Source organism: Giraffa tippelskirchi, chromosome 1 (genome assembly GCF_054371585.1).
Source record: "Giraffa tippelskirchi isolate mGirTip1 chromosome 1, T2T-mGirTip1v1.2.pri, whole genome shotgun sequence".
Taxonomy (NCBI): domain Eukaryota; kingdom Metazoa; phylum Chordata; class Mammalia; order Artiodactyla; family Giraffidae; genus Giraffa; species Giraffa tippelskirchi.
This window is the reverse complement of record NC_137275.1, coordinates 199,810,024-199,826,010: the sequence shown is the minus strand read 5'-3', so window position 1 is coordinate 199,826,010 and position 15,987 is coordinate 199,810,024. Positions and strand designations below refer to the sequence as shown.

The 15,987-nt window shown below is 37.8% G+C and overlaps 1 protein-coding gene across 1 annotated transcript in view; it reads left to right on the top strand.

Annotated features, from left to right (window-relative positions):
• The window catches only part of ZNF484 (zinc finger protein 484), a 39,784-nt gene extending 27,038 nt beyond the window's left edge, over positions 1-12,746 (top strand). The window contains exons 3-5 of the mRNA XM_081523205.1: positions 3,821-3,947; positions 4,203-4,298; positions 10,348-12,746. Coding sequence (XP_081379331.1) covers positions 3,821-3,947; positions 4,203-4,298; positions 10,348-12,662 — 2,538 coding nt within the window. The 3' untranslated portion in view covers positions 12,663-12,746. The remainder of the gene's footprint in view (positions 1-3,820; positions 3,948-4,202; positions 4,299-10,347) is intronic.
• Positions 12,747-15,987: the final 3,241 nt, after the last annotated feature.

The following is a 15,987-nucleotide window of genomic DNA, read 5'->3' as shown; positions in this document are numbered from 1 at the left end:
TACTGAATTTTTCAATTTTCATTTTTTTAGTATAAGTTCCATTTCTTTGATGAAATTCTCTACCTTTTCATCTAACTCCAAAACCCTGTAAGACTGTTTCTATTGAATTTTTTTCCTCTGGTTTTAGATATTTTGTTTTAATTTTTGATAAGCATTTCTTTTATTGTATCAAAATACATATAAAGCATTGTCGAGGATCTAGATTATGGTATCTTTCTCAGTTATTTAACTTAAATGCAAAGTACATCATATGAAATGCTGGGCTGGATGAAGCTCAAGCTGGAATCAAGATTACTGGGAGAAATATCAATAACCTCAGCTATGCAGATGACACCACCCTAATGGCAGAAAGCAAAGAGGAACTGAAGAGCCTCTTGATGAAGGTGAAAGAGGAGAGTGAAAAAACTGGCTTAAAACTCAACATTCAAAAAACTAAGATCATGGCATGTGGTCCCATCACTTCATGGCAAATAGATGAGAAAAAATGGAAACAGTGACAGATTTTATTTCTTGGGCTCCAAAATCACTGCATATGGTGACTGCAGCCTTAAAATTAAAATATACTTACTCCTTGGAAGGAAAGCTATGACAGACCTAGACAGCATATTAAAAAGCAGGGACATTATTTTGCTGACAAAGGTCCAAATAGTCAAAGCTGTAATTTTTCCAGTAGTCATATATGGTTGTAAGAATTGGACCATAAAGAAGGCTGAGCACCAAAGAATGTTGCTTTTGAGTGGTGGTGGTAGAGAAGACTCTTGAGAGTCCCTTACACTGCAAGGAGATCAAACCAGTCAATCCTAAAGGAAATCAATCCTGAATATTCATTGGGAAAGACTGAGGGCAGGAAGAGAACGGGACAATAGAGGATGAGATGGTTGGATGGCATCATCGACCCAATGAACTTGAGTTTGAGCATACTTCAGGAGATAGCGAAGGACAGGGAAGCCTAGTATGCTGCAGTCCATGGGGTCACAAAGGGTCAGACACGACCTAGTGACTGAACAATAAAAAACTTTCTCAGGAGAGGATTCTTGTTTCCCTTAGCAGATAGAGTGGAGGATGAACACCTTTGTCTAGTTAGGCACAGTGTTACATTGAATCAAGACTAAGTTGAAGACCTGATAATAGTCTACCTCTGCTTCACTCTGACCATCCAGGATTTTCAGCTGAGAGCCCAGTTTGCCCTCTGTGGACCCTCCTCTTGATAGATGCCAACAGTGTCTTCTTACCAGACTACTAACATTTTGCCTTGTCTTTCACAGGCTATCTGCTTAAGTGTTTAGTCTTCTGCTCATACAGCCCTAGAATTTGGCAGACGTCTTGGGGGGAAAACTTTGCATGTGTTTGAATTCTGGTTTCTCTATCAGCCAACATTAGCTTTCTACTGGTTCAAAGCCTGGGTTTTCTACCTTTTACCACACCCAGAATTGATAAATACTCCTAGAGTAAAAGTGGTTATGTACGTCAACTTAAACCTTAAATGTTGTCTGTAGAGTCTTAGCACCTAACTGCTTCCAGTATTTTCAAACAGATAGTTTCAGTATCTCATCTGCCATGTATAGTTATTCTTAGAGGAAACACTGGACTGTCACAAACTCTTGTATGCCATCTGGATATGACAGTGCCTCAAAAGGGTCACCTAAACATACCATATGTAGTGTCCATTTAAAGTGTACATTCAATCATTTTTAGTATATTCATGGAGTTGTTCAATCTTTATCCAGTTTTAGAACACTTTCTTTCCCTCCCCTATCCAAAGTCATAACTTTTAGCTGTTGCTACCTCCCACCCCACCACATCCTTCCATTCCCCCATCCCTGGGCAACCAGTAATCTTTCTGTCTCAATAGGTTTGCCTGTCTTAGACATCTCATGTAAATGAAATCATATAATATGTGGTCTTTTGTGACTGGCTTATTTCACTTAGCATAATATTTTCAAAATTGATTCACAGTGTAGTGTAAATCAGTACTTCATTCCTCTCTATGGCTGAATAATCTCTTTTATGAATATACCACATTTTGAAATTCATCATTAGTTGATACACTGGGTTGTTTCTGTTTTTGACTATTAAGAATAATGCTACTGTGAACATTTCTGTATAAGTTTTATGTGAATGAATGTTTTGATTTCTCTTGGGTATATACCTGGAAGTGGAACCGTTAGCTCATATTACTCCCTTTGAGGAAGTGCCAGACTGTTTTACATTCCCACCTTTACTATATGAGGGTTCCAATTTCTCCACTTCCTGACTGGCACTTGTTATTATGTGTCCTTTTGTTTTTTTATTATTATAGCCATCCTAATAGGTGCATTTTCTTGATGACTAATAACTAATGATTGGAGCATTTTTTAAATTTTAGAATTCAAGGTTTAATTGCATTTATTATTTTGCTACAAAAATAGTAAAAATACAAATACACACAAGCAGAGCATTTTTTAGTTTATAATCATCTCAGTGAATTTGAAGGGGTATCTCTTTGCATTTTGATATGCCTTTTGACTATATTGGCCTGTATTGAGAACCTTTCGTGCTTTTTGGCCATTTGTATATCTTCCTTGGAGATATGTATATTCTTCTTGGTTTCTGTTTATTTGTTTATTTGACTGTGCCAGGTCTTAGCTGTGGCATGAAGGATGTTCGAGCTTTGTAGCAGAATCCAGGATCTTTTGTTACAGCATGTGAAATCTAGCTCCCAGACCAGGGATCGAACCCAGGCCTCCTGCATTGGGAGCATGGAGTTTTTGCCACTGGACCACCAGGGAAGTCCCCTTGGTCCATTTTTAGTTGAATCATATATCTTTTTATTGAGTTGTAAGAAGGCAATGGCACCCCACTCCAGTACTCTTGCCTGGAAAATCCCATGGACTGAGGATCCTGGTAGGCTGCAGTCCATGGGGTCACTAAGAGTCGGACACGACTGATCGACTCCTTTCACTTTTCACTTTCATGCATTGGACAAGGCAATGGCAACCCACTCCAGTATTCTTGCCTGGAGAATCCCAGGGATGGGGGAGCCTGATGGGCTGCCATCTATGGGGTCGCACAGAGTCGGACATGACTGAAGTGACTTAGCAGCAGCAGCAAGAGTTCTTTATATATTCTTTACACAAGTCCTTTATCAGATATATAATTGCAGACATTTTCCCCTAGTCTCTGACTTGTTTATACTTTCTTTTTTAAGTAAACATTTATTTTTTATTTGTTCTGTTTTTTTTTGTTGTTGTTATTTTTGTTTGCTTATTTTTCATTTTTGGCCATTGGGTGTAGCATGGGGATCTTAGTTCCCCTACCAGGCATTGAACCCATGCCCCCTTAAGTGGTGGTGCAGAGACCTAACACTGCACTGCCAGCAAATCCCCTTATCTTTTCACTTTCTTAATGGTATCTTTTTTAGCACAAAGTTTTAAATTTTGATAAAGTCCAATTTATCTATTTTTTTCTTTGGTTGCTTATGCTTCTGATTTTATATTAGAAAAATCATTGCTTTTCTGAGTGAAGTGTTAATGAAATATGGCATACATGGAAAAGAATGCAGAAATCAGGTTTGCAGCTTGATGAGTTTTCACAGTTTATTCTTTTGTAGCCAGCACACAGAAAAAAACAAATCCCCAGAATGTTATTAGAGTCACAGAAAGAATGACCTGATACTTTTAATATTTATTTTTCCCTTTAAATAGTAATGTAAAATTTAGGTATTTATTGAGAATCTTATATGTTGTATTGTGTTAAAAATTATTAAAAGCAAGTTCATAAATATCTTGCTCTTATCCTACAGTTCTGATGCTTTTCATTGAATAAACATGTGTTTTTCCAGGGATCAGTGTCTTTCAAAGATATATCTGTAGACTTCAGCCGGGAGGAGTGGCACCAATTGGACCTTGCTCAGAAAAGTCTATACAGGGATGTAATGCTGGAAAACTATTTCAACTTGATCTCAGTGGGTAAGTACAGCTCTGCTGGGTAAGGCTGTACCTAATTGAGTGTATTTTTTTTTCTTTAGTGGAATTTCTGAAATCTGGTGTTTCTAAGGTATGTGGGACTTCTAAAGACTGTAGGACATCTGAAGTGTGTAATAGTTTTGTCCTTATTTTGTTCTATGTTCTTAACAATCTCTTTTGGATATTAAGAATATACTTCTGTTCCCCATGAACTTTTCTGAAAAGTAAATGAAGGGCTTCATTGTCTCCTATCATCAGGGTGTCAAGTTCCCAAACCAGAAGTCATTTTCAACTTGGAGTGGGGAGAAGAACCATTTATGTGGAATGGCAAAATCTCAAGCCAGAGCTGTCTAGGTAAGTAGGAACCAAAAGCATAGGAGATCGTATAACCAAATCACAGTTTTACTGGCAGAGGTTGGCAACTTTGAAGTGCTTTTAATATGATATTTCGCTAACATTCTGAAGTTTTGAAACTGCATGGATAGAGTTGATATTGGTCTCTTAGACATCTAAATGCCATTCCCACTTAAGGCCCCTTCCAATATCAGTGTCTTCTTTGCTTGACTCTTTAGGAGGGATATGCTACAGTTACTGGTACATTGGCTGTAGGATCCTGCTGTTTTGCTTTTTTTCCCTTTTTATGGCATTAAAAAAAAATTTTTTTTTTATCTCTGTCAATGTCCTAAATCCTTTCCTTACACATTCAGGTACTCATAAAATTGCCTTAAAAAAATTACTTTGGGTCACTCTCCTGCTTATTTCTCTTCATTTTCTTTCTTTTTCTGTAAGGTGCTTCGGAATTGTCATCTAGAGATGGCCTTATTATATCATTTCCCATGCCTCTCCCTCAACTGTTGTCTTTGAGATTTCCATTACTTACATCTGGAGATAGCTTCTTATTAATTCTTTTATAATTTTTGAGGGGCCACACCCCTCAGCATGCGAGATCTTAGTTCCTCCGGCCAGGGATTGAACCTACGTGCCCTGTAGTGGAAACTCAGAGTCCTAGCCAGTGGATAGCCAGGGAATCCCCTATTTTCCAATTTCTTAAAAAGTTTTATTTTATTTTTTTATTTATCCCTTTTAATCCTCACTCCCTACTCATTTTTATTCTTCCCAGAGGCAGTTGCTCTACTGTATTTTATATGTTTGCTTGCAGTTTATTCTTGAATTTGTGGGGTATTTGTAAAATTTAAATTGTTGGTCATTTTAGTTTCTAAAAATGGTACTGTGCTATATATCCTGCTGCTGCTGCTGCTGCTAAGTCGCGCCAGTCGTGTCCAACTCTGTGCGACCCCATAGACGGCAGCCCATCAGGCTCCCCCGTCCCTGGGATTCTCCAGGCAAGAACACTGGAGTGGGTTGCCATTTCCTTCTCCAATGCATGAAAGTGAAAAGTGAAAGTGAAGTCACTTAGTCGTGTCCGACTCTCAGTGACCCCATGGACTGCAGCCTACCCGGCTCCTCCGTCCATGGGATTTTCCAGACAAGAGTACTGGAGTGGGGTGCCATTGCCTTCTCTGGCTATATATCCTACTTAGTTGATTTTTTTCCTCTCAACACTAAATTGGTTCATGTTACACTGTTTTTCTAGCTCATTGCTTCTAATTGATACATGCATTCCATAGTATATATATATGCCACATTTACTTGTCCAGCTTTCTAGCTCCTATAGCTAGTACTATAATAAATTTCTTCAAGAATGTGAAACAGATCGCCAGTCCAGGTTCAGTGCATGAGACAGGGTGCTCAGGGCTGGTGCACTAGGATGACCCTGAGGGATGGGATGGGGAGGGAGGTGGGACAGGGGTTCAGGATGGGGAATACATGTAAAGAAACAGAGATATTAATATTTTTTAAAAAAAGAACTATTCTTTAGCAAACAATTTCTTGAGGAAGAATAGTGGGATTGTTTTATTAATGAATATACTAATGCTTTATTTCACTAAGTATAACCATGTTGTTTTCTAGATTGGATGTATTGTCTACAATCCAATCTAAACATACAAAGGCATCAGTTTCTCCACATCCCTGCCCATATTTCTAAGAATTTCTCATAATCTAGTGGATTTTAATTTCTGACTATTTGTTTTAATTTGTGTTTCTGTAATAACAAAATGTTTTGAACATCTTATCATGTACCTTGTAATAGATTCTGACTTCATTATTGGTATTTGACTGCTGACACCTTCCAAACTTCACCACTCTCTCTTCATCTTCTGCCCCACATCTGGGCAAACTACAAGAAAGCCCAGATGCTCTCTCCATTAGTGCTAGTGGGAAGTTGCTCTGTATCAGTCAGCTTAGCATCATCCCCCAACCACTATAAAAAACCTAAGCCAGTTTCCTTTTCGTACTCTCTTAAGCCACTTTTAGACCTGCTTGGGAGCTTTCCCTTTAAAAGCCTCATTAAAGGAGTAACGAACTTTTTCATATCTTATTGGTTGTGTGTCAAATCATTACTGTTGATATCTGAACCAAATTTAATGTGGGAGTCCATTGCTCCTCTGCAGGTGACTTAACAGTTTGTGTAGTAAGCAGGATCTTTGGATGATGACCACCACCAAGGGGGTCTTTCTTCTCTTGTTCTCTGGCTTTACTGCCTGCTGGTGAGTACATACTTTGAGCTGTGCTACCTTATGCTACATTTGCTGATTCCCACAAGTCTGTGTCATATATTTAACCAATTGAAGTTGGAAGTTATAGTTAGTATTCTGGGACAGATTTAAAGGATTAGGCCTTCCTTAAAGTGGCTTAAGACCTATATATGTGTCTCAAATTGAATCATTTGTCTCAATTCTGACATAAGCCATGACTGACACCAGAATTAAGGAAACAGATCAGATTGGCTGTAATTGTATAAAGCTCTCAGGGGAACAATTGATACCTTATGCATATAAGGACCCATCAGGCAGCTACTTGTGTGAAGGAAGAGCAGTTACAATGCAGCATGCTAAAAGCAAGTGGCACACCTTTCTAAATGTTGTCATATTTTATTGATTATTGTTTTAATGTTGTCATATTTTTGCTTTTCTCTGACTCATCTTCTCAAACAATTCTTTGTGCTCTTTCTCCTGATTTTTCTCTTTTAGAAAGTATCATTTAGATGCCCTCCTCCTTTTACTTTCCAGTGAAAAGTAAAACCTAAAACCATGTCTATATTTACTTATGCTTGAGTTATTCTAACCCTGTTTTGATGTGCTGGTTCTTTTTTAAAAAATTTTTTCCTAGGTGCTACTGGTTAAAATATTGTGCTTATCTTGTCATAGCTGTATGATGCAAAATATTACCTAACATGAGAAATTCTTCTCTCAATGGATTAAAACTAAAGGAAGAACATGCCTCATATTTGCAATTCACATTTATCTTTGTTTAGTTTCCATAATCATGTTTGCTTCATTTTAACATTTTCTTTAATTATTCTCCTGTATCTGACCCTTTATTTTCTGATCTGTCTGCCTGTTCAGATAATCTACATATTTATACTTTGCTCTCAGGTTTCACTTACTTCTTTTATTGGATCTATTACAGCATACATTGCTTTTTCCCTTTTCTAGTTTTCTGACCCACAAAAACTCAGAGAAAATGACATTGATTTGAATGACAACTGAGTCTTTTACCTATTTCAAAAATGTTTTTCTAGAGAATATTTAGTGAAATTAAATCTTTAGGTGATAGGCAGAAGCAGTTATTTTGCTCTATTTCAGATGGATTTGAAATTTTTTCTGCTAAGAGTAATTTGAAGGACCAATAATTGTAATTGGAAAGGGAAGACAACTGAAAGAAATGTTTACAATTTAAGCCTTTGAGCATTAAGCATTTATTATTGTGTACATCAATGCCAATTAAATGTGACTTTGTAAGGCTCAGAATATCTGTGTTTATTTTTAAGTTAAGAGAAAAGAGAGCCTTCCTAGAGTTTTGCTGAGATTTGAGATTCATTTTCAGAGTATAGAACCCTAAATGATCCATGAAGGAAATGAATTTTGAAAAGGAATAAAGGATCAGGAAAAGGAAGCTTAGTGGGGAAAAGGAAAAGAATATATGTTTAGATTCAGTAATAAAATAGACTTCAGTGACTGGTGGAAAGATAGCTTATATACATTCATTTTAATGGCCTGAATTATGACTCTGTATTTTATTGAATTGGTAATTCAGTTTGTGACAGAAGAATTATGAATAATTAAACTTTTTACCACAGGAGCAAATTTTTTACATTGAACATCATTGGTAATAATGTAAATGCTGCCAGGCATAGCAGTGGGTTTATAAGCTAAAGAAAGTGAAAGGTTGCAAAAGATGAAAGCCATGTTTAGGAATCTAGTATTAGAGGTCCTCAAGATTAATGAAAACATTCATATGTGTGAGTAAAAATGTAATGTGTGCTAAGTCACTTTAGTCATGTCTGACTCTGTACAACCCCATGGACTGTATAGCCCATCAGGCTCCTCTGTCCATGGAATTCTCCAGGCAGGAATACTGCAATGGGTTGCCATTTCCTTCTTCAGGGGTTCTTCCCAATCCAAGGATTGAACCCATGTCTCTTAAGTCTCCTGCATTGGTAGGTGGGTTCTTTACCACTAGCGCCACATGGGAAGCTCAAAAATATAAAAGTTAAAAGAATGCGTTTGGGGATATTACAAACATTATAAGGTCCTGGAGATAGAATGAAATGGATACAAGTTTAGACTGTGTCTATATTAAAGAGTAATCTGATTTTTATATAAATATTTACTGAGAATCTACTATGTCTTTTTTTAATTAATTTTTTTAATTGAAGGATAATTGCTTTACATAATTTTGTTGTTTTCTGTCAAACCTCAACATAAATCAGCCATAAGTATACATATATCCCCTCCCTTTTGAACCTCCCTCCCATCTCCCTCCCCATCCCACCCCTCTGGGTTGATACAGAACCCCTGTTTGAGTTTCCTGAGCCAGACAGCAAATTCCCATTGGCTGTCTATTTTACACATGGTAATGTAAGTTTCCATGTTACTCTTTCCATACATCTCATCCTCTCCTCCCCTCTCCCCATGTCCATAAGTTTATTCTCTATGTCTGTTTCTCCACTGCTGCCCTGTAAATAAATTCTTCAGAACCATTTTTCTAGATTCTGTGTATATGCATTAGAATACAATATTTATCTTTCTCTTTCTGACTCAATTTACTCTGTATGATAGATTCTAGGTTCATCCACTTCTTCAGAACTGACTCTCCTATGTCTTATACATTGTTCTGCAGTTGGGAATAGTAGTGATTCTTATTGTAGGTAAGAATGGTATATTGGTGTAAAACCCAGCTTCTGTCACTGAGAGACCCCAAGAAATAGTGACTTAGAGAACATAAACATTAACCTGGCCTGGATTTAGCCTGAGGGCTGTAGTTTTCTAATCTCTGTCTCAGGCATCACCAGCAATTTAGAACTGAGCTATCAAGTCTGTAATATAGCCAGCGGGAAGAGAGTTATGGGAGACACACTTATTTCCTTAAAACATTGACCTGATTACAACAAATATAATTTCTACTCTCATTTGAATGGTGATAAGTGAATTACCTGGATTTACCTATAAATGAGGCTGTATATGCCTGTTGTTTTGAGACAGACACATGCTTGGCTACAAGCTTAACACTGATGAAGGAAGGGGACAGATGTTAAATGAACGACTTCTGTCTCTGCTTCAGAGTTGGCCCTTTTTGCCGTTATATTCTTCCTTATTAAATGTGTGTGTCTGCACCCCAAAACCACACATAAAGAATTGAATCATAGATATATATTTACTGTTTTTAATGGTAAAGCTAATTCAGGATGACTGAGGCTACAATAGATGTCTATACATAAATAAATTTGTATTTAGGGCACAGTGGTTAATAGTGAATGGAGAAAGCAGAGAGATTAGGATTTATAGATGAAGGATAATAAGAATCTAGACTCAGAAATATTTTTTAGCCACATGGTTTGTCACTTTGTTCTTCTAACACCTGTTATGTAGTTCTGCCACATGTTCAGAACAACATACTTCAGTTTGAATCTGGTTTTCCCCAGTTACTAAGCATTTGATTTAGGCACATTATTTAACTCTTCTGTGGTTCAGTTTCCTCATCTGTAAAATAGGGACAATAATAACATTAACAGCAAAAGGTTATGTTGATGTTTAAATGAGAACAATGCCTGAGACATCTAAATTCTATTGTTTATCAGACAGTAAATGTAATGTAAGGGCTTATTTTATTATTTCATATAAAGAGATTATTATATATATTTATTCTTATTTAATATATTTATCTATATTTATTATTAAATTTATATAGAACCTCTCCCATTTCTCTGTGTTCACCTTGTATCCACTCTATCATCCTTTCTGTGTTTTGCTAACTGTTCTTTGTGTATTTTGTTTTTTAGATCAGGATATTGGTTTTGAAACATCACAACAGCAAATATCTGAAAATGTTTCAGTTTGGTTTGAGGGAATACGTCTCTTCCCAAGAGATGACCTGTATTCCATTTTAGAAGAATTTTGGCAAGATGATAAACAGACGGAAAGATATAAGGAGAACCAGAACAAACATTTAAGTCATATCATCTTCACCAACAAGGATACACTAGCTAATAAGGGGAACTGTGACTATAATAAAGACATTGGGAAAAAATTTCATGTAAACACACACCTGGTTCCTTCAAGAAAAAGACTCCATAACTATGACTCATTTCAAAAGAGTTTGAAGCCTATTGTAAGCTTATGTAATTGTAATAGAAACAATGCAACAGAAAATTTTGATAAGCTTATTGGATATGGTAATACTTTTACTCATATGAATTCTCATACAGAAATGAATGCTTGTGAATATAATCAACATAAGAAACTTCTGAGTAAGCAAGCTCTCATTCAGCATCAAAAACATCATACTGGGGAGGACTTCTATTTATTTTCTGATTGTGTAAAACTGTCCACCCATAAGACACACCTTTTTGCACATCAAAGGATTTATACTGAAGAGAAGCATCATGAGTGCACCAAATGTGAGATGATCTTCACTCAGAAGTCCCAATTTGCTGTGCCTCAGGTTTATACAAGAGAGAAATCCTATGTAGGTACTGAATATGGGAAGAAATTTTCCCTCAACTCAAACCGTGAGAAAACTCATACTGAGGAGACTGACTATAAATGCAGTGCACATGGAAAAGCCTTTATCAAGAAGTTAGATCTGTTCAGACACCAGAGAATTCCTACTGGAGGAAAAAACCCCTGTGATTACAGTGAATGTGGAAAAAATGTCTCTCACAATTCAAATCTCAGTATACACAAAAAAGTTCATACTGGCAAGAAGCATTTTGAATGTATTGAGTGTGGAAAATCTTTCACAAGGAAATCAACACTAAGTATGCATCAGAAAATTCACACAGGAGAAAAACCATATGTATGTACTGAATGTGGGAAAGCCTTTATCCGAAAGTCACATTTTATTACACATGAGAGAATTCATACTGGGGAGAAACCTTATGAATGCAATGACTGTGGGAAGTCCTTTATAAAGAAGTCACAACTCCATGTGCACCAGCGAATTCACACAGGGGAGAATCCCTTCATATGTTCAGAATGTGGGAAGATCTTTACTCACAGGACAAATCTCATTATACACCAGAAAATTCATACTGGTGAGAGACCCTATATATGTACTGAATGTGGGAAGGCCTTTACTGACAGGTCAAATCTCATTAAACATCAAAAAATTCATACTGGAGAGAAACCCTATAAATGCAGTGACTGTGGGAAATCATTTACCTGGAAGTCACGGCTCAGGATACATCAGAAGTGTCACACTGGAGAGAGACATTATGAATGCAATGAATGTGGGAAAGCATTTATTCAGAAGTCAACACTGAGTATGCACCAGAGAATTCATAAAGGAGAAAAGCCCTATGTTTGCACTGAATGCGGGAAGGCCTTCTTCCACAAGTCACATTTTATTACACATGAGAGAATTCATACTGGAGAGAAACCTTACGAATGCAGTGACTGTGGGAAATCTTTCACAAAGAAGTCACAACTTCATGTACATCAGCAAATTCACACAGGAGAGAAACCCTATAGATGTGCTGAATGTGGAAAGGCTTTCACGGACCGATCAAATCTCTTTACACACCAGAAAATTCATACTGGCGAGAAACCCTATAAATGTGATGACTGTGGAAAGGCCTTCACTCGTAAGTCAGGCCTCCATATACATCAGCAGTCTCATACTGGAGAAAGACATTATGAGTGCAGTGAATGTGGGAAAGCCTTTGCACGAAAATCAACACTCATTATGCATCAGAGAATTCATACAGGAGAGAAACCTTATATTTGTACTGAGTGTGGGAAGTCCTTCATCCAGAAGTCACATTTAAATCGACATCGGAGAATTCATACTGGAGAGAAACCCTATAAATGCAGTGACTGTGGGAAGGCCTTTATTAAGAAGTCACAACTCCTTGAACATCACCGAATTCACACAGGAGAGAAACCTTGTATGTGTGCTGAATGTGGAAAGGCCTTCTCCATCAGATCAAATCTTATTAAACACCAGAAAATTCATACTAAACAGAAACCTTATAAATCTAGTGACTTTAGGAAAGACTTCAACTGGAAAGCACAATTCAGTGTACATCAGAAATCTAATACTGAGGAAGTAGAATGCCCGGTGCCACAACCATGGGGTGGGGATACAAAGTTGTGAGGAGTTACAGCTTGACTAAGAAGCAAGAGGTAACCAAAGTCAATTTTCCTCTATCTAGTCAGAAGTATGAATATCTGGATCTCATAGCTTATGTCCAGCTTTATACATATGGGCAGACACTTTGGAGAAAGTGTTTAAGCAGTGATTAATGGCATGCTTGTTTACTTGACATATATTGGGATTTTTAAGCATGTGCAAATAATAGTACATGTGCAAGGATATGACTTGGAAATAGTTCTTATTTCACGTTTTGGTAAGCAGCTTTATAAATCAGGGCTGTTGAGTTGTTCATGCCCTATATAGCAAAAATATTCAGTGTTGACCAAAGGAATTTCTTGAGTAGATTTCTAAAAAAATTTTTCATTGCCCAAGCACTCTATGGACACTGAAATCAAGGCAACAGGATAGACAATTCAGATGTATAATAAAAAGAATCTAGAAGTTTTTGTGAAAATTGACATTAAAGATACAAAGATGGACTCTACTCTTTTTCTTTTCTTTGGGATGTCACTATTATTTATAGCTTACAATGTTTATTAGTGTGTGGAAATTTGGATTAATGTTTAAAATTTACAATTTGACTTTGAGATTGGCAAAAACCACAGACTTACCTGAATATTCCAGAGAAGGCAATGGCACCCCACTCCAGTACTCTTGCCTGGAGAATCCCATGGACAGAGGAACCTGATGGGCTGCAGTCCATGGGTCGCTAAGAGTCGGACACGACTGAGTGACTTCACTTTCACTTTTCACTTCCACGCATTGGAGAAGGAAATGGCAGCCCACTCCAGTGTTGTTGCCTGGAGAACCCCAGGGACAGGGGAGCCTGGCGGGCTGCCCTCTGTGGGGTCGCACAGAGTCGGACACGACTGAAGCGACTTAGCAGCAGCAGCAACCTGAATATTCACAGGCATCTTTAGGTAACTAACATGTTTCCTTGTTTATTAATTCCCTACCATGGCAGCAGGTAACTCATGCCCAAGAGGTATAAAGTGCTCCCAGCCTATATCCCAAAAGTGATCAATGATGTAAGCAGCAGCCCCAAAGATTACCTGTCACACTATAGCTGGTCCTGAGATCATGGAAGTTAGCCACAGGTTACAGATTTGGCACTCTGGATTCTCATTGTCTTTTGCAGAAACCTCTACTTTTTAAATGATTTCTTTGTCAAAAGAGACAAATTAAGGAAGTTTTAAAACCTAGAATTCTTTCCTTCCAATTTTGTTAATGCATTCTCACTTATTTATTACATACTAAGTTTGTTGTGGTCGTTGTTCAGTCATGTCCAGATCTCTGCAACTCCATGGACTATAGTACACCAGGCTCCACTCTATCCCATTATCTCCCAGAATTGGCCAAAATTCATGTCCATTGAGTTGATGATGCTACCTAACCATCTCTGTCAACCCATTCTCCTTTTGCCTTCAATCTTTCCAGTATCAGAGTCTTTTCCAATGAGTCACCTGTTCATATCAAGTGACCAAAGTATTGGAGCTTCAGCTTCAGCTTCAGTCCTTCCAATGAATCTTCAGTGTTGATTTTCTTTAGGATTGACTGGTTTGATCTCCTTGCTGTCCAAGGGACTCTCAAGATTGAGTCTTCTCCAGCACCACAGTTCAAAAGCATCAATTCTTTGGCGCTCAACCTTTTTTATGGTCCAACTCTTGTATCTGTACATGACTACTGGAAAAACCATAGCTTTGACTAGGCGGACCTTTGTTGGCAAAGTAATGTCTCTACTTTTTGATATGCTGTCTAGGTTTGTCATAGCTTTCTTTCCAGGAGCAAGGGTCTTTTAATTTCATGGCTGCAGTCATCATCTGCAGTGATTTAGGAGCCCAAGAAAATAGAATCTGTCATTGCTTCCACTTTATCCTCCTCTAATTGCCATGAAATGATGGGACAAGATGCCATGATCTTAGTTTTTTGAATGTTGAGCTTCAAGCCAGTTTTTTCACTTTCCTCTTTCACACTCATCAAGAGGCTCTTTAGTTCCTCTTCACTTTCTGTCATTAGAGTGGTATCATCTGCATATCTGAGGTTGTTGATATTTCTCCAGCCAACTTGATTCCAGCTTGTGATTCATCCAGCCTGGCATTTCACATGATGTACTCTGTGTGCATATAAGTTAAATAAGAGGGATAACAATATACAGCCTTGTCATACTCCTTTCCGAATTTTGAACCAGTTGTTTCATGTCTGGTTCTAACTGTTGCTTCTTGGCCCACACACAGGTTTCTCAGGAGACAGGTAAGGTGATCAGGAAATCCCATCTCTAAGAATTTTCCAGTCTGTTGTGTTGTGATCCACACAAACAAAGGCTTTAGTGTAGTTCATAAAGCAGAAATAGATGTTTTTCTGGAATTCCCTTGCTTTCTCCATGATCCAGTGAGAGCTGGCAATTTGATCTCTGGTTCCTCTACTTCTTCGAAACCCAGCTTGTACATCTGGAAGTTTTCAGTTCATGCACTGCTGAAGCCTAGCTTGAAGGATTTTGAGCATAACCTTACTAGCATGTGAAATGAGTGCAATTATATCATAGTTTAAACATTGTTTGGCATTGCCCTTCTTTGTGATTGGGCTAGATGGTAAAGAATCTGCCTGCAATGCAGGAGACCCAGGTTTGATCCCTGGGTTGGGAAGATCCCCTGGAGAAGGGAAGGACTACCCACTCCAGTACTCTTCGCTGGTGGATTCCATAGACAGAGGTGGACTACAGGCCATGGGATTGCAAAGAGTCAGTACTGAGAAACTGACACTTTCACACACACTTTGTTTGTGATTAGAATAAAAGTTGACCTTTTCCAGTCATATGGCCACTGCTAAGTTTGCCAAATTTGATGACATATTGAGTGCAGTACTTTAACAGCATCATCTTTTAGGATTTGAAATAGCTCAGCTGGAATTCTGTCACCTCCACTAGCTTTGCTTATCATAATGCTTCCTAAGGCCCATTAGACTTCACACTTCAGGATGTCCTGCTCTAGGTGAGTGATCACACCATTGTGATCATCCAGATCATCAAGACCTTTCTTGTGTAGTTCTGTGTATTCTTGCCACCTGTTAATCTCTTCTGCTTCTGTTAGTCCTTACCTTTTCTGTCCTTTAAAGAGCCCATCTTTGCTTGAAATGTTCCCTTGATGTCTCCAGTTTTCTTGAAGAGATCCCTAGTCTTTGCCATTCTATTGTTTTCCTCTATTTCTTTGCATTGTTCGTTTAAGAAAGTCTTCTTATCTCTTCTTGATGTTCTCTGCATTGAGTTGGGTATATCTTTGCCTTTTTTCTTCCCTTTCACTTCTCTTCTTTCATCAGCTATTTTTAATAC